Here is a 25,883-nt window from a genome sequence, read left to right as displayed (position 1 = left end):
GGAGGACAGGAGGGAGGAGAGAGGTCAGAGCCAGACAGTTCCCAGAGCCCAACCCTCTTGCTCTCCACAGAGAGAGCCAGAATGCCCTGGGATGATAATGAGATGGACAGTGTGCAAGGTGAACTTAGAGGCGGACACAGGGGGGAGGGGTGGGGCTTGATAAACCGTCATTCATTTGTTGGATGAACAAAAGACCGTCAACACTGTGAAAAAGACAAAGATGGCTGGCACCTTTCAGAGACTGGCCTCATCCCAAGGGCAGTTTTTGGCCCCCAAATTGGATCCCAATGGACCCCAGAAGTAGTGAGGCCACTGTGAGCAGACCGGGACCTTGGTGGTGGATCAGCCTTCTTACCCCGTCCTTCTTGTCTCGCTCCAGGGCTCCATGCAGGAAATCCCGGGACACTTCCTCATTCTCGTCCAGCCACTGGATGACGAAGGGCTCAAACCACCTGGAATGGCGAGACGGGATGGGGCCCTGCCGTCTCTTGTCCCCCTAACCCTCTGCTCAAACTCACACTATGGCCTGGGTGGCCACTCCCCAGCTCCCCTCCTGCACGAGTCCTTGGCTGCTTCATCCTTGAAATGAAGGATGTGACTATTGTCAGAGCAAGGCCCAGACATGTGGAAATCCTGGTGGATAAACTGCCCCTGGGCAAGTGGGTTTATTCTCTGAGATCCTGATACAGCACACAGTAGGTCCTTGGTAAATGGTGACCATCATCCCACTCTCCAACAAAGCCCTGAGAGTCACACATCCCGAGTTTGAATCCCGGCTCCATCACTAATTAGACATCGCCTTGGGCAAATCCTTCAGCATTTTATCCTCTATTTCCTAATCCACAAAGTGGGAATGACAACACTCCCATCTCCTTGAATTGGTGAAAGGATTAAATGAGAAAAGACAAGTGGGACTGCTCAGCTCGGTTCCTGATACTTGTGATCATTCATTGTCTGGCTATAGGAGTCCATAGTCCAATGACTGAGAACGGAGAACACTGGGTTTGTACCCCACCTGTGCCCCTGATGCCCAGGGAACTCTGAGGAGGTCAACCCTCCCACCCTGGACCTCAGTCTAGCTGTCAGCGCTACAGTTCTGGCTTGGGTTCAGGGCACAGGACTTACGCAGGATACTCAGGCACTCGGTCCTTAAAGGCAGGAAGCTCTGCCACATACTCATTGTAGAGCCATTTGACCTTGAAGTGGAGGTTCATGTAATCAGCACTCTTGCATAGGCGATGCTTATCGTGCTCTGGTGGGGGAAGCAAGGGGGCAGCTTAGCCGGGAGGGTCTGCCACTCTCTGTCTTGGTAGTGCCCACTCTGGCCATCACTGATGGCCTCAGGTATGAGGGTCCAGGGCACTCACAGCCTTAGAGGGGACACTGAGGCACAGCTACCTGCTGTAGCCAGGCTGGGAGATACAGGGGTGGGAGGACTCACCCTCCATTGCATACTTCATATCCTGGGCAAACAGATTCCACATCACTTCAGCGCTGATTTTACCCACGTTCAATTCCTGGGGAAACCTGGTGAAGGCCATGAAAGTATGAAACCTTGGCAGACAGAAGCCAGATGGCACAGGATGCTTTGGCCTTCCCAGCCCCAGAGGGTAGTGCGGGACAGGCAAGGGATCTGGATTCAAGTTCATTCATAGCTACTGACTTGCCGAGTGACTCTGCACTGGGGCCCTGTTTCTCTCTGAGCCTCCACCTACCCATCCCTCCATTCACTCATTAACCCATTCATCCATCTATCTACCTATCCATTCACCCACCCATCTGTCTGTTCACCCATCTGTCCATCTCTCCATCCATCCCTGCATTCATTCCTTTATCCACCCACCCATCCTTCCACCGATCTATCCATCCATCCATCCATTCATCCATCTGTCCATCCATCCATCCATCTATTCATCCGTACATCTCCATTCATCTGTCCATCCATCCATTCATCCATCCATCATTTGGTCCATCCATCCAAAATCCCTCATCTTAACTCAATATCTAAGTAACCAAGAGGTGCTGGCACCCCAGAGACAGGAGCCTTTCTAGCGCTCACCTCAGGGAGCAGTAAAACACAATAGCTCATTCAGCTAACACAGGCGAAAATTCTACAGACATGTAAAGCCACAAACCAAAACTGTGCACACATTCACACATAATTACACAATACACAACATTGCACATTAAAGTACATTCCACAATTGTACACAAATAACAATTAAATCCATAAACCACAACTATACACAAAATTATATATTATATATATGTGATGTACATGCAAAACATTTAGTAGAGTATCGAACATAGTAAATACTTGAACAACACGATCTATTGTTATTTATGAACCTACAGACACATATATAATTACATACATATGTGCACAGTTACACAAATCAACACATACAAAATACATGTCTGATTAGACCAGTGATTGTGTACATGCACACAATTTTGTTTGTTTGCAAATTATGCCATATTTCATCCATGCACAGCCACACCCACAACTGCCCCCACATATACAACATTTCATATGTAATTAGATATGATTGCCTTTACACACAAGACACAAAACTGTGACACACATTCATGATGACCTCCAGATAATTAACTGCACAGACACAGAACTCACTGGTTGAGGCAAGGAGTGTACGAATTCTTGTCTTCCTCAATGATGGACACTATGAGAGTGATCAGCTTGGACCAGAAGTCGAGGTTCTTGATGCTGGGGCCCTGTTCCTCTGGGGGAACTTCCCCCTTCTTGGCCTGGAAAGAACAGTGGGGATGTTGGCCACAAAGGATCCAGGGGTGGGGAGCTCAGACATTTCATTATTGAGGGCCAGGAGGTTGGTGAGGAAGGGCTCCATTAACATATGTAAGTTTCAGGTGTGAGGTCTGCATGAAAAGGAGCTAAACTCACATAAACTGACCCCAACACAGCTCAACAAAGCTTAATTAGGCTCAACTAATAAAACTGAATGGAACTGAATTTAGTTGAACAAACTCAAGCCCGCTAAACCGAACAGAACTGAAATGAATGCAAATCAGGACCACTTAGTTTAACAGATGGCAGTTTTCAGAGTTAATTCAGTGGAACTGGGCCAATTACACTGAATTAGTGGAATTAAACTTAACTGGATTGAATTAAACTCAAATGAACCCAATTGGATTGAACCTAATCAACTTGTTCAAGATCAAGATCAATCTAAATCAAAATAACGGAAATAAATCAACTTGAACTCAACCCAACCAATGTAATCTAATTCAACTCCACCCAAGTCAAGCCAATCCAACTCCACCTACTTATCTCAACCTAACATACTCAGGCCACCTCAATCCAACTTTAGTTAATCAATAGAAATGAAAGTAGTTAAACTCAACTGAAATAAGTCCAACTCAACCAAACTCAGTTGAACTCAACAGTACCTAATCCAACAACCTAGCTCATCCTAACTCAAGCCAACTCAACCCAGTCAAGAACAATTTCAATTCAAGTAAACTGAATGGAGATGAATACATTTTTACTCAGTTAAAGTCAACTCAGTCCAACTCAGTGATGCTCACTAATTAGCCTAGAGCAATTTTAAGTCAAGCAAACAGAAATAAATAGATCTAAACTGATCATAGTTGAACTAAACCCAGCCCAATTTAATCTACTTCATCTCAACCCAGTTAAGAACGACTTGATTTCAACTCAACTGAATGTAAATGAACAGGATGAAATAAAATTGAACTGAATTCAGCTTACGTGTTATCTCCTATCTGAAGCCCAAGCTGAGGAAGGGGCTCAGCTCCCACAGCCTCTTGCAATTCCTCCCTTCCAGTGCTAATCACCCCAGGTTGTAAATTTCCAATTTATACGTTTTTCCCTCCTAATAGAGTATAAGTTCCTGGAAACCTTACTGACAATCCTGGGACATTATATGTGTACACAGCGTGTTGAAAGATCTCAAATAAATTGAGTTCAAGACTGAACTGAAGAAATTCAATTCAACTCAATATTTATTGAACAGGGACTCTATTCTAGGCACATTGTATTATGCCGGACTCAACTAAGTTTAACTAAAACTAAATTTATTGAGCTCCTACTGTGTACCAGGTGCTAAGCATTTAACTATGTTTCAGCTGAAGCTTGTATCTCATTGAATCTCCTCCTTAATCCTGAGATGTGGGTTTATGACCCCATTTTACAGGCGGAGATACTGAGGCCCAGAACAGTTTAAATCACTTGGGAAGGGGCAGATCTGGGACTTGGACCAGGGTCTGGTTGGAGTCCCCTAGTCCCTTCTGCCTCATCTGGGGTCCTCACCGGGTCAGTCTGGTACTCTCGACTGTAGAGTTCATGACAATTGTTGAAGATGTATTCATAAGTGGAGTTGAGGCAGGCTTTCACACAGTCCTTCACCACCTGGCTGGCTCGGGGTGGGCTCTGGAGTTCTTGCACCTGGCAGGAGGAAGTGACATGGGCATGGGTGTGCACAGTGGGGACAGGGGGTACCCAGGAAGTGGCTACAAGTGGAGCTGGTTTTAAGGAAATGTTGTAGCAATGTGAAAGCAGAGGGTCACTGAGAAAGGGCACTGCTTTCCAGGAGAAATGTTACTCATTTAGGAGCTAACAGTCCTGGAGTATCCTCCCTGGAGAGCTAATGGAACTGAGTCCCCTTACCAACCTTCATCCGAAAGAAGGTGATGCTGGTGAGAAGATCCACCGTGGATTTGAGGTCCTGGAGTCTCTCTGGGCTGCTGGCTGGGAAGTTATTCTATGGAAGGGAGAAGAGAGGTGGGGTTATGGAAGAAGGCCGGGGGATGATGGGAGACAGCGTTTTAGGGGAGACACAAGAGCCTCCAAGTTTCAGGAGGTGTGTTAGGGGTCATTGAGAACACCTTGAAGTAACTGGGGGTGTCTGCTTGGATACACCAAACTTTTTGGGCAGGTGCTGCCCACATATGTGTACATGTGTCAGAGGAACACATTCTACATGTTAAGATGGGTCCTGCCATGTGCATGCCTGCTGGCAGCTGTCCCCTCCAGGCACACACATGCCTGGGGTGAGCAAATCATCATGCATGCTCTTCTCACCCGATACATGGAGAGGTCAATCCGCAAGGAGTTATGCAGCTGGTCCAGGAGCTTCACAAAGCGTTCTTTCTGAGGAGGCAGAGGAGGAGGAGAAGGTTGGATGAAAGCAGGCACTTGGGGATCAAGTGTAGCAGCTAAAGGTGGCTGCCACATTGGCTAAGTGGTTGCTATACGTTATGTGTACCCCATCCGCTGTTGAACTGACCCCTCATAACATCCATTCAACAGAGGGGTAAAATGAGGCTCAGAGAGGGGAAGTGACTGGTGCAAAGTCACACAGCAAGTCAGGTCCAGATTGGGAATCTGGAAATCACACGAGGTGTGACCAGCACAGGGTCAAGCTCTCCCTCATCTCCAGGCCCCCACCCCTGGGACTGACCCCAAAGTTGGAGGCTGCGAAGCGGTCAGAGGCAGACACGTTGGTGGAGGCGGTGGTGTGCGCGTAATAGGCGTTGATGTTGGCAAGCAGGGTGCTCATGACGGCAGGCACCCCAGGACACATGTACTTGGAGGAGAGGCAGGCAAAGTGGCTGGTAGGAGGGAATGGGAAGCACTGGGTCTGGTGTCCAGCCCCCAGAATGCCTCTAAGACAGCCCTCACAACCCCCCAAACTGTCCCCTTTTCCTCTGCTTGATTCTGTCCTCTGAGTTTGTCTCCTCTCTGAATTGCCCTATCTCTGCCTCTTATCTCCAGCTCTCATCCTTGTCACTCTAGCCCCCAGCAATGGCACTTGTCTAACCTCCAGGGAAATTACATAACCCCCACCACACTCACTTCCTCTCTGGCTCCTCCTCCCAAGAATCCCTTCCACCCCAGATTTGCCAGTGTCCACTTGGTAACCACCCCTCCCCCCAGTTTCCTCCACCTCGTCCTCATGTCCACCACAGCCTGCAGCCTTACGTCATGGCTTGGTAGATGGACTCGACGCCATAGCGCATGGCAAACTCGTCCACGATCTCCTGGGCTGTCTCATCATAGTAAACCTTCCAGGCGTCGTCACCCTTGGCATCTGGGATCTTCACGACCCCGTTGTTCTGCACATCTGTCACGAAGTGGAACAGGTTCTGCCACCACAAGGGAGAAGGTGTCATAGAGAGTGCAAGGGGACACCGGGGGTCAGAGATCCCAAGTATAGGGCAGCTTACATCATCCATCTATCTGTTTATTCATTAATTCATTCATCTACCCTTTCAGCCGTCCACCACCCGTCCATCCATCCAACTACCCCAAATTTCAGCTATCCCTCATCCATCCTCCCAATAGTTCAACTACACACCCATCCATCTGTCCATCTGTCCATCCACCCATCTACCCACCCATCCCTCTAACCATCTACTCCCTTACCCATCAATCCAACTACCCAAAAATCCACCTGTTCACTTTATCCATTCTTTCAGTAATTCAACCACACATCCATCCATCCCATACATTTACCCGCAACTTCACCTGTCCATCCAATAATTCATCCTTCTACCCAATCAACCATCAATCCACCCAGCCATCATCCATCTGTCCATGCATCTACTCATCCATCCACCTACCCAACTACTCCAAAATTCTCCCATCCATACACCTGTGGATGGTTCAACCATACATCCATCCACCCACCCTTTCTTCCATCCATCCATCTATCCACCAACCTACCTACCCACCATTCCAACTACCCCCAAATTCACCTATCCACTCATCCTTCTGTCTAGTAATTCAACCACACGCCCATCTATCCCATCTACTACCCACAGCTTAATCTGTCCATCTAACTTATCAACCCATTCAACCATCCATCCATCACCTATCTATCCACCCATCAATTTATCCATCCATCCATCCTTCCATACTTCATCTATCTGTCCATCCATCTATTCACCCATCCATCTATCCAACTACCCCCAATTCACGCATCCAACTCATCTATACTTCCAATAGATCAAGCACACATCCATCCACCCATCCTTTCATCTTTCCACCCATTCTTTTATTCACTCAATACTCATTCATCCAATCATTTATTCATTCAACATACTGAGTTCTCTCCAGGAACCCCTAGGCAGCTGGAAGAGACAAACCCAGGCACACAAAACCTAACCCTGAGTGTTCAGGGCTGGGACAGTTGGAAGACCTGGGTTTCTGTAGTGAGAGTCTGCCTGAAGGTCATGGAGGGCTTCCAGAGGAGGGGGCCCTGAAGCTGGACATTGACTGACGGGGAGGAGTTTTCTGAGCACAGAGAATGGCATAGGGGACAGTCTCAGAGGCCCAGGGGAATGTGAATGGTGTGGTCAGAAAGAGGAAGGAGGAGCTAGGGCAGGCAGGAATGGTGAGTGGAGGTAACGTGGGAGACAAAGGTGAACTTCAAATGCAGGGTGGGGCAGTGGGCCTCACCTCGTGCAAACAGGTATACTGGACATGGTAGGGGGCCACCTTCTCCTCGCCTTTGATCTCCACACTGATGTGTAGCCGGATGGCACCCGACACAGCAGATTTGTCAGTCCGCTTGTCTGCAGGGCAGAAAGGCATGGCAGTGTCAGAACTTCCCAATATAGCCCTGGACTATTTTAACATATGCGTAACTGCAGCCCTCTCAGACTCCCTGCATTAAGGCCGAGGTGTTTCTCCTCAGATTGGCTTCCTAGACTTGTGTCTCCCCCATTAGACTAGAATTCTTAGGCCCTGTCTCTCCCATCTCACTAGGATCCCAGATCTTTCTTCCTCACTCAGATTAATTTCCTTGGTCTGCATCTCCCTCTTTAGACTAGGAGCCTTGCTTCTTCCCCAGGCTGTGCTCCCAGACTCTGCCTCCCCCATCAGATCAAGCTCCCCAGAGTCTACTCATCTTCTTAGACAGGATTCCTGGGTCAGTGCCTCTTTCCTCAGACTAGGATCCCCAGGTCTTGCTTCCTGCTTCCCCCATCAGAATAGGATATCTAGATTTCCTCTAACCGAACTAAGAAGTTCCTAGACTCTGCTCACCCATCTCAGACTGGGTTCTTCCTCTGCCCTCAGACTGGGCTCACAGATTCTCCTCATCATTCTTAGACAGGGCTCTTAGGTCTGTAGCTCCCTTCTCAGATTAGGAATCCCAAACTCTACCTCTTCCCTTAGACTGGATTCTCAAAGTTCAATCTCCTTTCTTAGGTTAGATTCCTGGGTCTGTGCCTCTCTCCTTACACTAGGGTCCTCAGGTCTTGCTTCCTGCCTTCCGCATCAGAATGAGATATGGAGATTCTGTCCCTCCCTCACTCTCCCACACCGAAATAAGACAGTCCTGGGTTCTGCTCACCGTCTCAGCCTGGTGCTTCCTGCCCCCATCAGACTGGGCTCACAGACTCTGCCTCCTCTGTTAGACTGGGCTCCTAGATTAACTCCTGCTGACACTGTCTCTCCCCTCCAGCTGGGCTCCCCACTTTGGTTGGCTTCCTGGGACCCCCTCCCCTCTCCCCTGCAGAACCCCACCCTTGCTCACCCAGGTTGTACCACACGTCCATCTCGCCACTGAGTGTCCGCACCTCGATGATCGTCTGCCCCAGGAAGTCATCGGATTCCCTCTTGAACCGCTGCTTCACGCGAGATTTGATGTCATCGTCCTCATCCCAGACACGCACCTTGATTCGGTCCGAGGAGTTGTGACATTCACTGCAGGGGGGGAAGAGGAGGTTGGGGCAGGGGGCTTTTTTTTTTTTTTTTTTTTGTCTGTGCCGGGTTGCGGCGCGCAGGATCTTCTTTGCTGCATGCGGGATCTTTAGTTGTCACATGCGGGATCTAGTTTCCTAACCAGGGATGGAACCCGGGCCCCCTGCATTGGGAGCACGGAGTCTTAACCACTGGACCACCAGGGAGGTCCCAGGGCAGGTGTCTTGAAGCCCACCCTTCAGCTGCTCCAACAGGGAGCTCCATCTAGGGGGCTGGGGGCCCAGCCAGACACCTACAAGTGGAAGTTCTCCTCCCACACGGGGTTCAGGTTTCCATAGATGGTTTTTGTCCGTTTCTTGGTCTTCCCGACCTGGACGGTGACATAGGGGTCACTGGATCCTGTCTTGTCCTTTGCCTGCAAGCCCTGGGCACAGACCACTGGAAGACACACAAAACAAATATAAATGTGGGCTCAAGGAGCAAGGCATGCCAAGAACAGACACTGTCACAGGCTCCACAGGGAACACCTGTGACAAGGACTGAGGGCTTTGTTCTGGCCACAGGAGCCCATGGACACACCCACTGGGCATGCTCGGCTTGCTAGAGTTAACAGCCAGGGAACCCTCACCCAATGAAGAATATGAAGGTGCCCCAGGGTCACCCCTGGGGTGGGACACTCGGGTGTGTGCTCTACAGTGTCCCCCTAAGGTCCCCAGCAGGATTGAGCCCCCAGTTGCCCACAGTATGACATTGGCATCCTCTGCAGGGCTCTTTACTTCCCGGCTCTCAAACTCATGTCTCCACTTCCCACTGGCACTCCCTGGGACCACCTCCTGGATACCCATCTGCCCTGAAATCCTCATCTTGGAGTCTGTTTTCAGGGAAATCCCAATGACGATGAGGAATGGATAAACACCACAAGGCCCCCACCCCTGGGAAGGACCTCTCAGCCCTGGGAGGTCAATAATGTCCCCCAGTGGTCCTAGGTGTCCACTGCTTCGCCTGCTCGGTGGCACCCTGGGTAGGGCTTATTCCCTCCTGGTCTCACTTCCCAATACCCCTGGGGGCTTCCTGGGTTCACCTCCCAGATAAACTGTGTGCCCTCAACTCCTCTTCTTGAGGTCTTGTTCTGGGGGCTACCAAGCGAGATGCACCCAGATAGTTTCATGCAAACAAGTTTGGAGGCATATATGCCCAGGTTGTGGGCACAAACGCATATACACCGACATGAGAAAGTCACGGGGACGCTCAAATATGTGCAGCAAAGGGAAGGAAGGGGCTTGGGAGGGAGCACAGGGGGCCGAGAAGAAGGGACCCCCGTGGCCGTCCCTCCCCCTCCCCCCCGCGGCCTCACCGGTGATGCTGATCTTGGCCGACCACTTGGACGTTCCATCCAGCACGCTCTGCTTGACGGCCTTCATCTGCTGCGTGTGCGCGGTCTTGGTCACCGCGAAGATCTCCTGGATGAGCTCGAAGATCTCGGGCTTGTTGCGCTCCCGGATCTTCATGCGGTCCTTGAGCACCATGATGATGTTCTGCGTCCGGTCCTCCGCCCCGTGCTTGGAGCTCTTCTCCGCCGCCCCTGCGCGCAAAGACAGCCGTCACTGTACACAGAGAACTCCCTCCCAGGAGCGAGAGCCCTGATTCCCGCTCCAGGGCTTCCTCATCTGCTGCCACGGACACAGGGTTCAGGTGAATCGTCCCCCCAAAGCTAGAGCTACCTACCTGCTCTCTGAATCCTCCCCCAACCAGGTCTTTCCCCCTAAAGTTCCCACCCCCTGTCTTAGCCCCTCCAGTCCGCGTGAGTCCCCTTCCCCTCCGACACCCTGCCCTCTCCAAGCCCCTCCCCTCCTCGGACTCCTCTCCCCAACTTGAGCCCCCTCCCACCTCTGAACTAACCCTTACCCTAACCCTCTTTTTCTCCATAGAAACCGCTGCCTCCCATTAAGCCCGCCCCTTGAACAGTTTAGCTCCTCCCTGAGTCCCGCCCCACCCCTCTAGGACCCCTCTCGCTTCTCCTTTCCCCTCCGGTCGCTCCCGTCCCGTCCCACGGCCCCGCCCCGTCCCACGGCCCCGCCCCTTGTCCCGCCCCCTCCTCCTCGTCAGAGCCCCGCCCCCTAACCATTAACAGTCCTGCCCCTCCGTCTCCGCTCCAGCGGGAGCCCGGCACTCACGCTGCAGACAGTCTGCGTTGAGCAGGTCCTGGCACTTCTCGTGGCACTTGACACCGCACTCGGTACAGCGCATACCCTGCCGCGCGATGCCCCACAATAGCCCCTCACACTCGTAGCAATAGGTGGGTGTGGTGGCCGTCCACACCTCGAAGTTGTGCGGCGTCGTGCACGAGATGGGGTAGATTAAGGCTTGCAAGGTCTTCTTGTAAACGTGGTTTTTCTGCGGGGAGGGAGGACATGCGACATGGGCGTAGAGCCTTAACCTGGGGGCACTGGCTTGCCCCGCCCTCATTCCCCCCGCCCCCCGTCCCGTTCTGAGTATGGTAAAGTCCCCGTCCGTCCCCCGCCCCACACTGTCGGAATCCACGGGTTCCTGTACACAGACTGTGCTCGCTGGCGGCTGCGTTGTCGGAATTCTGGAAAGCGAGGAGTGCCTGTCTCTGCCCCACCCCCTTCCTTTTCTCCGGGAGCCCCCCAACCCCGCCCACCCTCCAAGCTGGGGAGGGGGAGGTGCCCCACGCACCAGCTCTTCGTTGTTCAAAGTGCTGGATGCCAAGGCCGAGGTGATGCCTGCTTTTCTGGACTGCACCAGAGACTGGAATAGGGAAGTCACCAAGGGAGTCAGAGGGATCGATTGACACCCGGGGGGTTGTCACCGCGAGCAGAATCCCCAGCCATGGTTTGGGGCCGCCAGCCACGGATTCAAGCCACAGCCACAAATAGGAAACAGGTCACAGCAGCGGGAGCAGAACCAGAAAAGAATTGGGAGGTGACAGAGGCTCCAGGTTAGAAGAGACCCTGGAAAGGGAGCAGCCCCACACCTCTGACTCACCCATTCCCCACCACCATGGACCAGACTGGGGAACTGCACTTGGCCGTGGTCAACAGCCACAGAGCGAAAGCACCAGCCAGGCCATGAACCAAGGTGGGGAGTCACCTGCTCTCTTCCCCACCCGTGAACTGTTGGACATGGCAAGGTCCCCTCCCCAGAACCCATGGGATGGGGACCAGTTGGAAGATCCCAGTGGGGGGCGGGGGTCTCGGGAGGAGATTCAAGGGCCTGGGTTGCCATCACTCACCATGGCCTGAAGTGTCCATGCAGCACGCAGGGTAGAAATGAGATCACATTAGTCCCAGAGAATGCCTTGCCAGTCCCCAGCCCCAGTTCTGCCATGGGCAGTTGTACAGGTTGAGCACTGCTTGTGGCAGGGCTGCTCTGGTTGGGCAGGGGAGGGCACAGGCGCTCACCAGGTCGCTCACGAGTGGGATAGGCTTCCTCTTGCGGATGTCTGGCATGCTGTCGATGATGATGAGACCACCGCCAGGGCTGCAAAACACACCCAGGGACGTCAAGGGCCCAGGGAAGTTCCCCTTCCTCCAACAGGCATCTCCTGAGGCCTGGGCAGGACACCTGATCTCCCCAGGTATTAAGAGTTGAATTGTGTCCCCCGAAAAGATACATTGAAGTCCTAACCCCCAGTGCCTCAGAATGTGACCTTATTTGGAAATAGAGTCATTGCAGATGTAATTAGTTAAGACAAGGTCATACTAGAGTAGGATGGGCTCCTAATCCAATATGAGTGGTGTCTTTATAAGAAGAGAGACACACAGGGAGAAGACAGTGGTGTGATAGTAGAGGCAGAGATTGGAGTGACTCGTTTACAATCCAAGGAATACCAAGGATTGCCAACAACTACCAGAAGCTAGAAAGGCAAGGAAGGATTCTCTCCTACAGAAGTCAGAGGGAGTGTGGCCCTGCCAACACCTTGGTTTTGGAATTCTGGCCTCCAGGAACTGCGAGAAGATACATTTTTGTTGTTTTAAGCCCTCTGTTTGTGGTAGTTTGTTATGGCAGCCCTAAGAAATGAAGACACTGGGCCTCAACTTCCTCATCTGAGAAATGGGGAGATGATACAGTTGCCCACGTTGAATGAGCATTTGAATTAAGGCAAATCTAAATAATATGCAAAAATATCAATGAAATCTTTCTTTATGCTCAAAATTGGAAATATTTGTGTATATTTAAAGCCTATCCTGGAAGAAGTGATTTCAAAGCCCATGAGAAAGAGGGAACTGGAAATTGTATTTGTGCTGTTGCCTCTTGGCAGCTTTGCTGTAGCTGGCTAATCAGAATGAGGGCTGTGGCAGATGCTGCGGTGGTCTGTCCAAATCTACTTTACTGAGAGGTGCAGGTGTTCCCAGAGAGGGTTCAGGTGTGGCTCCTCTCCAGAAAGTTCTCAGTGGCCATTGAGAGTGACGCCTGGCAGCCAATGACTCTGGACAAGCCCTGGGGTGCTATTCATGCTCCAGCGCTCCCTGAAGGATCAGGCAGAGGCTTGGTGACTCCTGAACTACCTCTCTGCTTGGCTGTTTCTCCTACTTGGTCCCGCCTGCCTCACAGGCTTTTCTTTTCTTTTTTATAAGTTTATTTATTTATTTTTGGCTGCATTGGGTCTTTGTTGCTGTGCGTGGGCTTTCTCTAGTTGCGGCGAACAGGAACTACTCTTTGTTGCGGTGCGCGGGCTTCTCACTGTGGTGGCTTCTCTTGTTGCGGAGCACGGGCTCTAGGCACGTGGGTTTCAGTACTTGGTGGCGCATGGGCTTAGTTGCTCCATGGCATGTGGGATCTTCCTGGACCTAGGGCTTGAACCCGTGTCCCCTGCATTGGCAGGCGGATTCTTAACCACTGCACCACCAGGGAAGCCCTCACAGGCTTTTCTTGAGAGTGCTTCCTGTATAAATCATGCACACAGGAGCCCCCATCTCAGACCCCACTTCCAGGGCTCCCCACACGGGACACTTGCCCCTCTGGGAGTCACAGCTCCTGTGTCCCTGTCTCTGTTTGAAAAGGATGTACAAGGGAAGGCAGTCGCTCTCCAGCTGTTATTTAAAACATTAGTGTAATTTACAAATATCTTTTGCATCCCCTAACCTCACCACACAAGTGCTGAAAAAACACCCTGGAAAAGCAATAACTTAAGAAATTAGATATGACATATGCTCCATGTAAGACCAACAACTATCGTTATGAAACAGCCAGCAACTGTAGCAATAATCTGAGAAATGTAAAAGCAGAATCAAAGCAAAAAATTCACTCCAGGGTTGCAGATGTATCGTGCAGTAAATGGGTTTCTTCTTTACCTTACATTTATTTCTAGGGGGAAATGTTCTTGAATTATATGAGTGGCTTGAGCAAGGCCTCTCTGGACTGTTTCTCCATCTGTAAAATAGGGGTAGTGGGCCCCCCATGGGTTTGTTGTGAGGATTCAATGTGTTACTATCTTCGGCTCCTGCTGGTCATGAGTGCCTTATTACAGTGGCTACATTATTTCACTCATGTGCAATCTGTCCCCTGTCTAAATGGACCTTCTCCCTGCCCTGGCTGGGCTGAGGTTATGGTGCAAACCAGCCTTAGGCTCTGGGTTCAAAACTTCCTCTCCCTCACCCCCAAGATCTGATACTCACCCGCCTTTGAACCACAGGGATTTGGACATCTCTCCTTCTCCCCGGGCCTGCAGGACAGAAGACAGATATGGTCAGTGTAGCTGCCCCTTCCCAGGGCAGCACATGTACCACACCCACAACTGTCTCCCCTTTGGGTTGGGAGTCAGGAGGCCTGGGTCCTAGTCCTCACTGTGTGTCCTTAGGGAGCCCACTGGCTTTTTCTGGGCCTCAGTTTGTCCATCTGTAAAATGAGAAGAAAGGAGATACTCTCTGACACCAACCTCAGTGAACTTCACTCTCCTTGTCTGTCAAAATTGGGGATTTGTTAACATCATCTCGAACAAGAGCTCATGCTCTATAGTCCTGGGATTCTTAGGGGCTGGCTCAATACCCATAAGATCCTATCACTCGCTAAACTCCCCCTGCCTCACCTGATTATCTGATCTCATGCCCCAGGACCTTTGCCTGAGTGGTGCCACCTGTATATATGCTCTCCCACCTTCTGCACCCGACCAGCCTCCATCTATCATTCAGGTCTCAGTGTGGACCCAGAGTCAACACCCCCTACCATGCAACTAAAGGGTGGCATGGTGGTGGGGGGGAACAGGGAGAAGGGTCTGACACCTTCTTCTGAAATATTGTTTAAGTACTTTGGATATCACTTCACTTTAAGTGTCACCTCCTCCAGTGAGTCTTCCTGATTGACTTGGATTAGTTTTATGCCCCCTCTATGAAACCCAGAGATCCTGCTCATGTTTATTTTTCTTGTCATATCGCTAGTTCCATTACAAGGGTAGTTGCTGTCTTTTTCATTTAATTTGTTGACTTAGTGAAAGTTATTCAATAGATTTTTCACAGTGTATCTTCTACTGTTTGAATCTAGAACCATGAGACTGTATAGTAAAAGAAAATTCTACTGTACAACTGATAAGAAATTTGATTTGAAACTTTTGTGGCTCTGATAATTGATGGTCTAAGACTTTGGGAGTCTGTTTAGGATCTCCTCCTGCCAGCCTCACCCCAGTTTGGAAGGTCACCCCAGATAATAACACTGCTTGGTGTCCAGCCCAGAGCAGGTTGAGTGAATGAAGGAGTGAATGAACGGCCTCATTCCTGCTGCCCATCTGAACAGTCATCCTGACCCTGACGTTAATTCTATTTTTCACCTAATTTCTTCTGCAATACTGACCAGATCTCAGACCTTTCCCAAACCCCAACTCTGACACCCATTGTGAGCCCAAGCACTGACTTCTTCCGCTATCACCAAGTTTAACCCTGAACTCTGATCTTTGACTGCTGCCCTAACCCTGACCTATAACCCTAACCCTGACCTATAACCCTATCACTAACCTCTATCCCTATCCATGAACCTGGCCGCTGAACTTGGCCATAGCCATGACCTCAGCTTAATTTCAGCTCTAGGTTCCAGTTCGTCTCTCCTTCTTCCCCACTTAGAAATCCCAGGCTGCCCTGGGGGAGGCTGGACTAGACCTTGGTGGGGCCAGCTGGTTGCAGGGGAGAGTAGGCAGGCATGGGTAGGGCCAGGGAGGAGTCAGATTGGGCAGGGGTTGGGCCAGGAATGGTGGGGCTGGGGCCAGGGCAGGAGTGGGTGGGGCTAAGGAAGGGCCAGGCTGGGCACAGATGGGAACAGGTTGGGGTGGGCGGAGCCATAGAGGAACCAGGATGTATGGAGGCATGGTGCTGGGCGGAGTGGTGAAGTAGGCGTGGCCTGGTGGCTCATGAGTGGCATGGGCTAGTGTGGGCAGGGCCAGGGAAAGGACCAGAGTGGGTTGGGGCATGGAAGGAGTGGGGAAATGAGGGTGGGTGGGGCACTGGGCGTGGCCAGGCTGGGGGTGAGCCCACTGCTGCTCTCACTCACCTCCTGCAGCTGCAGCCGCACTTTGTTGAAGGCTCGCAGCCAGTTGGCCTTGGCCCTAGACATGGAGTCCTGACCCTCTTGGCCTTCCTCATCTTCTCGTGGCCTGAAACTGAGGCAAGGGGTTTCATGAGGCTCCGGGGCCGGCACTCCCTCCACCCTCCACCCTCCGAGTGATGCTGGGCCCTCCTTGGCCTCCCTGACACTTCGGAGACACAATGACCCACCTGTGACCCCTCTGACCAGCCTCAGTGATCCTCCCCCCCCCCTTCCCACATGCCCATCACCTCTCTGACACCTTCAGGTCTCCTGGGTCCCTTTGCCACCTTCCTGGCCCCTCTGCAACTTTGTAACCCTATCCGAGGGCTCCTCTGATGCTTCTGTGACCTCTCTAACCCTGGCAAACCCTCCAGCCCCTCACAACCTCTAAGACTCCTTCATGACCCTGCTTGACCCCCTCTGACCCCACTGAGCCACTTCTGACCTCCTAGACCCATCCCGATCCCTTCAATAAACCCAGGACCCTGTGACAACCTCTCCCCCCATTCCCCAGGTCTACACTGACTCCATCATGGCACCACTGACCCTGTGACCTTGTGACAGGCCCTCAACCCCTTCCCGTTACCTCTCCTCAGCCTTGGGGGGCTCAGGCTGAGGCTCTTGCTTAGCTGCAGGTGCCTCCTCAGGGACGGCTGACTCAGGGGCCACCTTGGCTATGTCGGGGACCTCGGTGGGCACGGCTGGGGCCTTGTCCTCCTTCCTGGGGGTGGCGGGTGGAAAGCTGACACGCTTGAAGTCCCTGGGCTCGGCCACGGCCACCTGCTCACGCTCAGTGTAGCCTCGGATGTCATCCGGCACCTCCTCCTCATCCTCTAGCTCTTCCTCGTCCTCAGGCAGCTCCTCCTCCTCCTCCAAGAAGTCCTCCAGGTCCTCATCCAGCTCTTCGTCCAGCTCCTCATCCAGCTCATCCTCATCCTGGTCCCAGCGTGGCGAATCCTTGTGGTAGCTGACCGAGCTGTGGCAGGAGTGGTAGGAGTCCCGGTCCCGCTCGTCTTCCAGCTCAGAGCCCTGTAGGCTCTGTTCATCCGGGTCGAAGTCCTCGCTCAGCTGCGAACTGCCCTGACTCAGCTCCCCTGAGGAGGCGTAACGGCTGCTGCCTGTGGGGCTACAGGAACGGGCCAAGGGCTCAGGGGCTGGGGCACAGACCCACTGCCCATCCCAGCCCCGGTCACACAGGTTCCATCACCCAGTCATTCCCTGGATTGGTCATTCCCTGGATTCCCAGCATTGGTGGAGCTCCTCTGGCTGCCAGGGAAACACAGCCGTGAACAAAAGACAAAAACACCTGTTCTTGGGGCGTTTACCATCTTGGGGGGCAGGCAATAAAACCAGATCAGTGACATTAGTGATCATCGGTGACCTACCGTGCACCACTCCTATCCATGCACTGTGGAGGCTGCAAAGCCTTCACCCACATGTTTGGGACCCCGAATCAGTGTCCCTGCCACAGCCCCCTTGGAGACCTAGTGCTCCTGAAACAAACATAGTAGCCCCTGTCTCTTGATGTACCCTCTACCCTCCGCCTCAACCTGGTCCTCCCACTGCCAAGCCCCCTCCGTTCATCAGGGACCTGGGCCTCCCTGCCTCCACTCCTTCCCCAGCCTCCACTCACAGCTGATCCTGAGGCGGGTCCCTTCAGCTCCACCTTGTAAACATACGTGCAATGCAAACACTTCCTTGCACCCTGGGCCCCACCCTAGCCCAGGCTCCGCCATCTCCACTAGATGCTGCCCTACCCAACATCCACTTCTCTCCTGGACAGTACCTTTTTGCATAGAAGCCACAAAGGGGCTTATTGGAATCATAAACCCAAACACGGACCTCCCCTGTTCCAAACCCTACCACGGCTCCCTTGAAATAAAATTCTGTGCCGTGCTCTGCACCCCTGTGTGGCCCAAATCCTCCAACGTCTCCATCCCCATCTCCTTCCATCCTCCCTTCTCTCCCCCTGCTCCAGCTACATCAGTATCCATCCTCGCTGTCCCTCCAGCACCCTAAATTGTGCCCACCTCTGGGCCTTTGCACTTGCTGTGCTCTCTGCCAGGAACATCCTTTCTTGCCTGCTTTATCTGGAAAAATCCTTTGGTGCCCACTGAAATAGCACTTCTTTGAGTGAGTCTCCCCCACCCTCCAGCCAGGTCAAGCCCACGCCCACCCACATTATATGCTCCTTATATGCACCCTGGATCACACTCGACATGACCAGGAAGAAATATCTGTCTCTGCCTGAGGGCAGACAGCATGACACATGGGCCACCTCTCATCCCCCTTCTAACCACTCATTCAGTCATTCAATAAACAGCATTCCTTGTCTTAAACACTTTCTCCACTCTCAGTGACTGGGACCCTCTTCCCTGGCCAGTCCCTGGGATGCTGTAGGAATCAAACAGGGGTTTGATTCCTACAGTCCTTTAGTCCTTGTTTGCTAAGTTATGTATATGGTTGATTGCTTTTTAGTGCCTGTCTTTGTAGACAGCTGGGATGGGGGATCAGCAGGTATTATTTGCCTGGAAAGGACTCCAAACTCCCTCTGCTGGTGAATACCCCCGAAGTCCACCCCAGCACATTCTGGGGTCCCAAGTGAGGGGGGCAGCCTAGGACTGGGATCTCCACACAGGCCTGGATGTGTCCATCTGTGACCCTGGGTGCCACGTAAACTGCCCCAGGCATGGGACCCAGTGGTCCCCGAGACTCCTCCCACCCCAGCTCTGACATTGGGGCCCAACACAGCTCTGACCCCAGGTGCCTCCCCTGGATGCCATGTCCTCGAGTCAGCCACCAAGGGCCTCCCTGCATGATCTGGCCCCGTTCGCCTCTCCAGCCTTTAGCTGAGCTGTCTTCTCTGCCTGGAATTCCTCTCCTAAGACTCTTCATTTATCCTTCAAGTGTTGGCTCCCAGGCACATTTCTCCAGGAAACCCTCCCTGCCCTTCCCCTCTGCCAGTGTGTCCAGCTGTGTCCCTCCCTCCAGTCAAATCCTGACCTGTGGGATGGAATGCCTGTCCCTCTGGGGGCCCAGCATCATCCAGCACTGGGCAGCAAGGCCAGGGTGGCCTGGGATGGTGGCTTGAGTCACTCTCAGGGGAACTCTGCCTCTGCATCCCCTCCCCACCATGTGACTTGTTCACGGTGAGAGTGGAGAGTTCTCCTCCTTTTCCACTCCCCCATTCCGCCCCAGGAATGCTTAGAATAAATAGACTCCCCCCCCAGGACAGACAGACACACCCAAGGCCAGAGAAGGACAAGACACGGCCAGGCACACAGGATGGGAGCCAATCTGGGAGCAGCTCTGTGCACATCCTGCTCTGAGACTCAAGCAACTCGTTGCCACTTTTTGAGCCTCAGTTTCCCTATCTGTAAGATGGGCACTCTTCTGCTTTTCATCTCTGAGAGAGAAGACTTTTCCATCTACTAAAAGAGTTAATATTTTCTTAATATTTGATGTCTTACTCTCCTTTCAACTGTTTCCAGTGCATTGAAACTTTGTTCCAGTAATTGCTTAAGTCTGAGCCACCTTGAATGTGCAAATGAATGATGCTTTACAAATTGTAGCAGTCACAAAAATGGTAAGAGAAACTGTTAGGGAGACAGGAGTGCTTCTGAAGATAGTTTGAATAAGGAAGTCATGAATACAAATGGAAAGGGATCTAGTTCTTTGCTTTCAGGATAGCACAAGCACAAAGGAGTTGAATGAAGAATGCTAGAATAAATCCAGGGTAAGACTAATTCTACTCCCTCCTATGCCACTAAATGTTTTACCTTGAGTATGGCATTTCATTTCCTTGGACCTAAAAAATAAAGAGGTTAGACTAAATGCTCAATCTTTTTTTTTTTCTCATTTTTTGAAGTATAGTTGATTTACAATGTTGTGTTCATTTCTGCTGTACAGCAAAGTGATTCAGTTATACTATATACATATTCTTCTTTTTTATTGATTGTTTTTTTTGCCGACCGTGCAGCATGAGAGGTCTTAGTTCCCCGACCAGGGATCAAACCCGCGCCCCCCTGTATTGGAAGCGTGGGGTCTTTTAACCACTCACTGGACCACCAGGAAAGCCCCTATACCTTCTTTTTTTAAATATTCTTTTCCATTACGGTTTATCATAAGATATTGAATATAGTTCTCTGTGCTATAGAGTAGAACCTTGTTGTTTATCCATTCTATACATAATAGTTTACAGCTGCTAATCCCAACCTCCCACCCCATCCCTCCCCCAACCCTCTCCCCCTTGGCAACGACAAGTCTGTTTTCTATGTCCGCGAGTCTGTTTCTGTTTCGTAGATAAGTTCATTTGTGTCATATTTTAGATTCCACGTATAAGTGATATCATACGATATCTGTCTTTCTCTTTCTGACTTATTTCACTTAGTATGATAATCTCTAGTTGCACCCAAAATGCTCAATCTTTTAAAAAAGTTCCTTCTAAAACATTCCATCTATAAACTATCCAAACTCTCTATGGTATATACAAAACATAGGAAAATTCAAAATAAAAGTTGTTCAAATACCTGCAAAAGAATATTATATTGGATGATGGTAAAGACTGAGTAGGGGGCTTATGAAGGTTTTCTTCAAATTATGTTTTACCCAAACTCTCCACGGCAAATGGAAATGTTTTCTGTCCTCACCATCTAACATAGTAGCCACCGGCCACATGTGCATGACTCTTGAGCACTTGAAAAGTGTCCAGTAAGATGGAGGGACTGAAATTTTATTTTATTTATTTTAATTATTTTAACTTTAACTTTAAAAAGCCACATGGGGCTACCATGTTGGACAGCACAGCTCTGAAAGCTCATTTACCTTGATGGCACAAAGATAAACCATTTAAAATTTCTTTTCTTACTGCACTAGAAATAAAGCGATTCTGAGGGTTTCTCCAAATCTCAACCAGATGCAAACACTTGTTTGCATAATTAACCTCTTCGTCAAGAGTTGGAGAAGGTCTGCAATTCGGGAGCCTGGATAGCTATGTTTAATAGCGAGTTTGCCCCTGAATTTTTGAATGTGGGGTAACACGGGGGTGATTCTGAGATGCTGCTGGGAACACAGAGAACGGACAGTCTCCTTGGTTGAAGTCCTTTGCTGATGATGTAGAGGGAACATCACTTTTGTCCAGCTGTAGGACCTTGGGAGGCTAACGTTGCAGGTCCCCAGGTGCCTTTTTTAGGGCTGAGAGGCAGTGTGGCGTTGTGGCTGTGGACTCAGAAGCCTGCTTGACAAGGTTTAAATTCTGCCTCAGCCACTTACTAGCTGTGTGACCTTAGGAAAGTAACTTAATCTCTCTGCCTCATTTTCCTTATCTACAAAGCCATGGGGAGATGAAGAGGTAAATTCTCACCTCATAAGATTGGTGTAAAGAATAAGCATATTATTTGGGACATATTAGAATACCTAGCACATAGTAAGTGCTCAATTAACCATCATTATTTTTCTTGCTTATACACTAGATATAGCAGGACTAGGATCAGAATGAGGTAGGTGAGGCTGAGGCCTGCAAGTGCAGAGTCAGATCATGTTTTAACTTAAATTTGTATATTTTGCTAGTCATGGATTTTTAGAAATTTCATTGAAGTATAACTTACATACAAGAACATCTACTCTTACAAAGGAACATTTTGGTGATACTTTTTTCCTGGATTTTTTTGGCATCCATTTTGATTTTTTAAAATATTGTATTAATATATTATTTATCTTGAGGACTGAGTTTCTTGGCACCCTCTTAAGTTTTGTACTTGAGGCAACTTCAAGCATACCATGCTCACCCCAGCCTAGTCCTGGACCTAAGTTATAGGGTTAACCTCCAAACCTGGTATAGCAAGGTCTCACACAAATAGGAGGCCCTGGTGTATGTGTGAACTGAGCCTAATATCTCAAAGAGATTTGGGGGGTCATATTAATAGCAGTATAAGTTCAATGTCAAGGGAGTAAAGAGCCCTCAAAATTTTCATCCTGCTCATACTTTAATGGAGGAAATGTATTCTTTGGGGAGCAAATATTTTGCAAGAAGACCCATGACACAAAATCCACTAGGCGGGGCTTCGCTGGTGGCGCAGTGGTTAAGAATCTGCCTGCCAATGCAGAGGACACGAGTTCGATCCCTGGTCTGGGAAGATCCCACATGCCGCGGAGCAACTAAGCCCGTGCGCCACAACTACTGAGCCTGCGCTCTAGAGCCCACGAGCCACAACTACTGAAGCCCGCGTGCCTAGAGCCCGTGCTCTGCAATAAGAGAAGCCACTGCAATGAGAAGCCTGGGCACCACCACGAAGAGTAGCCCCCGTACCTACTCGCTGCAACTAGAGAAAGCCCGCGCGCAGCAACGAAGACCCAGCGCAGCCAAAAATCAAAACAATCAAAAAAAAAAAAAAAATCACCAGGCCACTGCTTTCCACCCAGTGGGTTCACCATAAACACTAGTCTTTATGATGATTTACCAGCTGTGTGACCTCAGACAAGTGCCTTAACCCCTCTGTGCCTTGATCCCCCATCTATCAAATGGAACCAATAATACTCCCAACCAGAGAATGAAATGAGATGATGAAGGGAAGATGCTGGACCAGAGCTGGGCACATAGTTAGCTCCGAATACTACTATTTGCGCTGTTTATCTAACAGTCACTACGTAGCACTTTCAGGCACCACCCTAAGTGCTTTACAAATAGCCAACCTGTTTAATATCATGTTTGTTATTGTTCTGTTAAGAAACCAGGACTGGGGAGAGCAGGTCAGCGAGGGGTGGGGGGCAGCAACAGGCACAAGTTTCAGTCTCACAGGCTCAAGGACCAACACACTGCACCCTTGCAAGCCAGGGGACCCACCTGTGGGGTCGGTCTAGGGACAGCCTACTTTGAAAAGAGTAGTGATGGTGGCTGGACTGAGCAGCTCCCAGGTCACTGTGCCCATGCCTGCTGGTCAGGAACACAGAGTCAGGCGTCACCAGGAGGGCTAGGTAGGACCACCCCAGGACCACGAGCCAGCTGCTTGCTGGGAGTCTTTCCAACATCACTGTGCCTCACCTCCCACCCCTATTAACGCTCATCTCTTCCTCCTTTCACCTCCTCCCCTGAACAGTTAGAGAGTACAAAGGGACCAGGGGCTTTTAAGCGGAGTGCCAAAAAGCCCCCCTATTTCAGGGGAACCTCTCAGGGGCTTCCTGACTTCCGTCTCTTTCTTCAGCCAAAGCAGACCCCCTTTAATCAAGCTTGGGGAGTTTTCTTGCAAGATTTTGGGTAAAGGTTTTACTGCCTGTAAGAAAGTATGGATGCTGCTTTCCTAGAACCCACTTACCTTCACCCCCAGCTCCCTCCAACCCCCTATTCCTTTCTCCCCTCCAGGAGATAGAGCTGGACACACACACACACACACACACACACACACACACACACACACGAATCCTTCACTCCACTGTGACTACCTGAGGGCCCGCGGCTCAGAGAACTCCTCATAACTGTGCACGGAGTCACTGTAGGATTCCCGGGAACCCAGGGGCGGTGGTCGGACAGAATATTGGTGGACCGAGGCATTGGGCTGGGACGTAGTGTAATAGGGTGGCGGGATGCTGTTGCTCGTCTCGCTGCGATAGTCACTGTCACGGTCATCCACTGCACTGTCAGGGTCATCATCTGGAAGAGAGAGGAGGCGAGGGGAGAGAGTGAGGAGGGGAGGGAGAGGGAGAGCACGCAATGGAGGCCAACACAGTCTCTCAGGTTTAGGGGGTCTTCACTGATTGCTAACCCAAGAAGAGGAATCTACCAGAAGGAATGAAGGATCTTGGGTCATTTTAATAGAGGTATAGGCTTTAGAATAAAGGAAGTGACTACTGGGCATATACCATAATTCAAAAAGAGTCATGTACCACAGTCCTCATTGCAGCTCTATGTACAATAGCCAGGACATGGAAGCAACCTAAGTGTCCACTGACAGATGAATGGATAAAGAAGATGTGGCACATAGATACAATGGAATATTACTCAACCATAAAAAGGAACGAAACTGAGTTATTTGTAGTGAGGTGGATGGACCTAGAGTCTGTCATACAGAGTGAAGTAAGTCAGAAAGAAAAAAACAAATACCGTACATTAATGCATATATATGGAATCTTAAAAAAATGGTACTGATGAACCTAGTGACAGGGCAGGAATAAAGACGTAGACATAGAGAATGGACTTGAGGACACGGGGTGGGAGGAGGAAGCTGGGGTGAAGTGAGAGTAGCATCAACATATATACACTACCGAATGTAAAATAGTTAGCTAGTGGGAAGCAGCCGCATAGCACAGGGAGATCAGCTCAGTGCTTTGTGACGACCTAGAGGGGTGGGATAGGGAGGGTGGGAGGGAGGCTCAAGAGAGAGGGGATATGGGGATATATGTATGCATATGGCCGATTCACTTTAGTGTACAACAGAAACTAACACAGTATTGTGAAGCAATTATACTCCAATAAAGATCTATTTAAAAAAAAGAAGAAGGGAAGTGAAAACCCTGCTTTGCTGTATGTGGGTCAAACTGGACCTAGAGTCTGGGGTCCACGGTAGGTCCTACAATGTGAGGAGGACAGGGACAAATTGGAAGGTGTCTTTTGGCTCAAATGTGAAAATGGACTTTTAATGAAGTCCAGGGTCTCTGAAAACAATATTGGGTTTTCCATCAGGCTTCCCATAACAGGAGTCACACAGACTCTCATGGGGAAGTTGAAGAATCAAGAGCACAAGGTAGAATATAAATGCCCTTTAACCCTCAGAGATTCCTTGATATCCGAGGATGGGGACCCAAGCCCGGAACTCACATGCGCAGGAACAAAGAAGGGGCTCTGCCAAGGTGCTGCCTCCCTCAAAAAGATCAGATTCTTAGGTTGGCAAGACTACCACATGCCCAGAATCTATCACTCTAATGGAACAGGGAGGGGTTGCCAAACTTCAAGTGTTTAGTAAGAATTAAAGGATGTTTCAGTTCGGTTTGCTTTCCTTAGTAAATGGAAGACAGATTTTCTTTTTTAGGAAAAAGAAAACAGTCTCAAAGGATGTGGGACTGTGGTGGGAACAGGAAAGACTGAATTTATTTAGAAAACAACCATTGAGCTGAAAAGAAGTGAGCATCCCCCAAATTAACTACCCGACTGGGAAGCCCACGGTGTGCTTGGCCATGGTATCAATTTACTGGTGATTTTAAACACCAAGGGGGTGGCTTGTACTTTTTATGCCTTTAAGTATTTTTGCTCTTTTCCCAATTTTTTTGCTTGATTTTAACTTTCTAATTCTTTTCCCACTAATAGAGTCTATTTCTATATATTAAAAGAATAGGTCAAAAAATTTTAATGTGGTAAACTGTTAAAAAATTAATTTCATACTTCATGTAGATCTAGCTATTTGATTCATTCCCTATTTTGCCTTCAGAAAAACCTTAAATTCATTTTTAGCCAGCAAAGCCGGCCTTACCGAAGTAGCTCTGGTTTCCTGGTTTCTCATTTGACTTGAGCCATTGTGACCGGCAAGCTTTTTATCCTGTCGCTGCCATATGGCCACCTTCTGATGCGCTGCGCTCTGATAGCGCTGGCATCAAGGGCAGAAGCAGATGTGAATTTCCGCAACTCAGATTTGTGGGCGTCAGGGTGAAACTGTGA

At 50.1% G+C, this 25,883-nt stretch overlaps 1 protein-coding gene across 4 annotated transcripts in view; it reads right to left on the bottom strand.

Moving 5' to 3' along the window:
- The window catches only part of UNC13A (unc-13 homolog A), a 63,095-nt gene that overhangs the window by 17,648 nt on the left and 19,564 nt on the right, over positions 1 to 25,883 (bottom strand). For 3 of the 4 annotated variants that reach the window (XM_059919752.1, XM_059919755.1, XM_059919753.1), the window contains exons 9-28: positions 23,678 to 23,885; positions 16,827 to 17,366; positions 16,205 to 16,313; positions 14,347 to 14,393; positions 12,130 to 12,208; positions 11,405 to 11,476; positions 10,882 to 11,101; positions 10,062 to 10,289; positions 9,004 to 9,145; positions 8,541 to 8,710; positions 7,460 to 7,575; positions 5,981 to 6,144; positions 5,460 to 5,610; positions 5,081 to 5,149; positions 4,671 to 4,760; positions 4,310 to 4,444; positions 2,633 to 2,766; positions 1,442 to 1,527; positions 1,126 to 1,252; positions 356 to 452 (exon numbers count right to left, since the gene is read on the bottom strand). In XM_059919752.1, the coding sequence (XP_059775735.1) occupies positions 356 to 452; positions 1,126 to 1,252; positions 1,442 to 1,527; positions 2,633 to 2,766; positions 4,310 to 4,444; positions 4,671 to 4,760; positions 5,081 to 5,149; positions 5,460 to 5,610; positions 5,981 to 6,144; positions 7,460 to 7,575; positions 8,541 to 8,710; positions 9,004 to 9,145; positions 10,062 to 10,289; positions 10,882 to 11,101; positions 11,405 to 11,476; positions 12,130 to 12,208; positions 14,347 to 14,393; positions 16,205 to 16,313; positions 16,827 to 17,366; positions 23,678 to 23,885 (2,984 nt within the window). Of the gene's footprint in view, positions 1 to 355; positions 453 to 1,125; positions 1,253 to 1,441; positions 1,528 to 2,632; positions 2,767 to 4,309; positions 4,445 to 4,670; positions 4,761 to 5,080; positions 5,150 to 5,459; positions 5,611 to 5,980; positions 6,145 to 7,459; positions 7,576 to 8,540; positions 8,711 to 9,003; positions 9,146 to 10,061; positions 10,290 to 10,881; positions 11,102 to 11,404; positions 11,477 to 11,960; positions 11,967 to 12,129; positions 12,209 to 14,346; positions 14,394 to 16,204; positions 16,314 to 16,826; positions 17,367 to 23,677; positions 23,886 to 25,883 lie in introns of all 4 variants that reach the window. The other variant, XM_059919754.1, reaches the window with a different exon arrangement.

The sequence above is a fragment of the Balaenoptera ricei genome, chromosome 3 (assembly GCF_028023285.1).
Source record: "Balaenoptera ricei isolate mBalRic1 chromosome 3, mBalRic1.hap2, whole genome shotgun sequence".
NCBI classification, from domain to species: Eukaryota; Metazoa; Chordata; class Mammalia; order Artiodactyla; family Balaenopteridae; genus Balaenoptera; species Balaenoptera ricei.
This window is presented reverse-complemented; position numbering and strand designations above follow the sequence as displayed.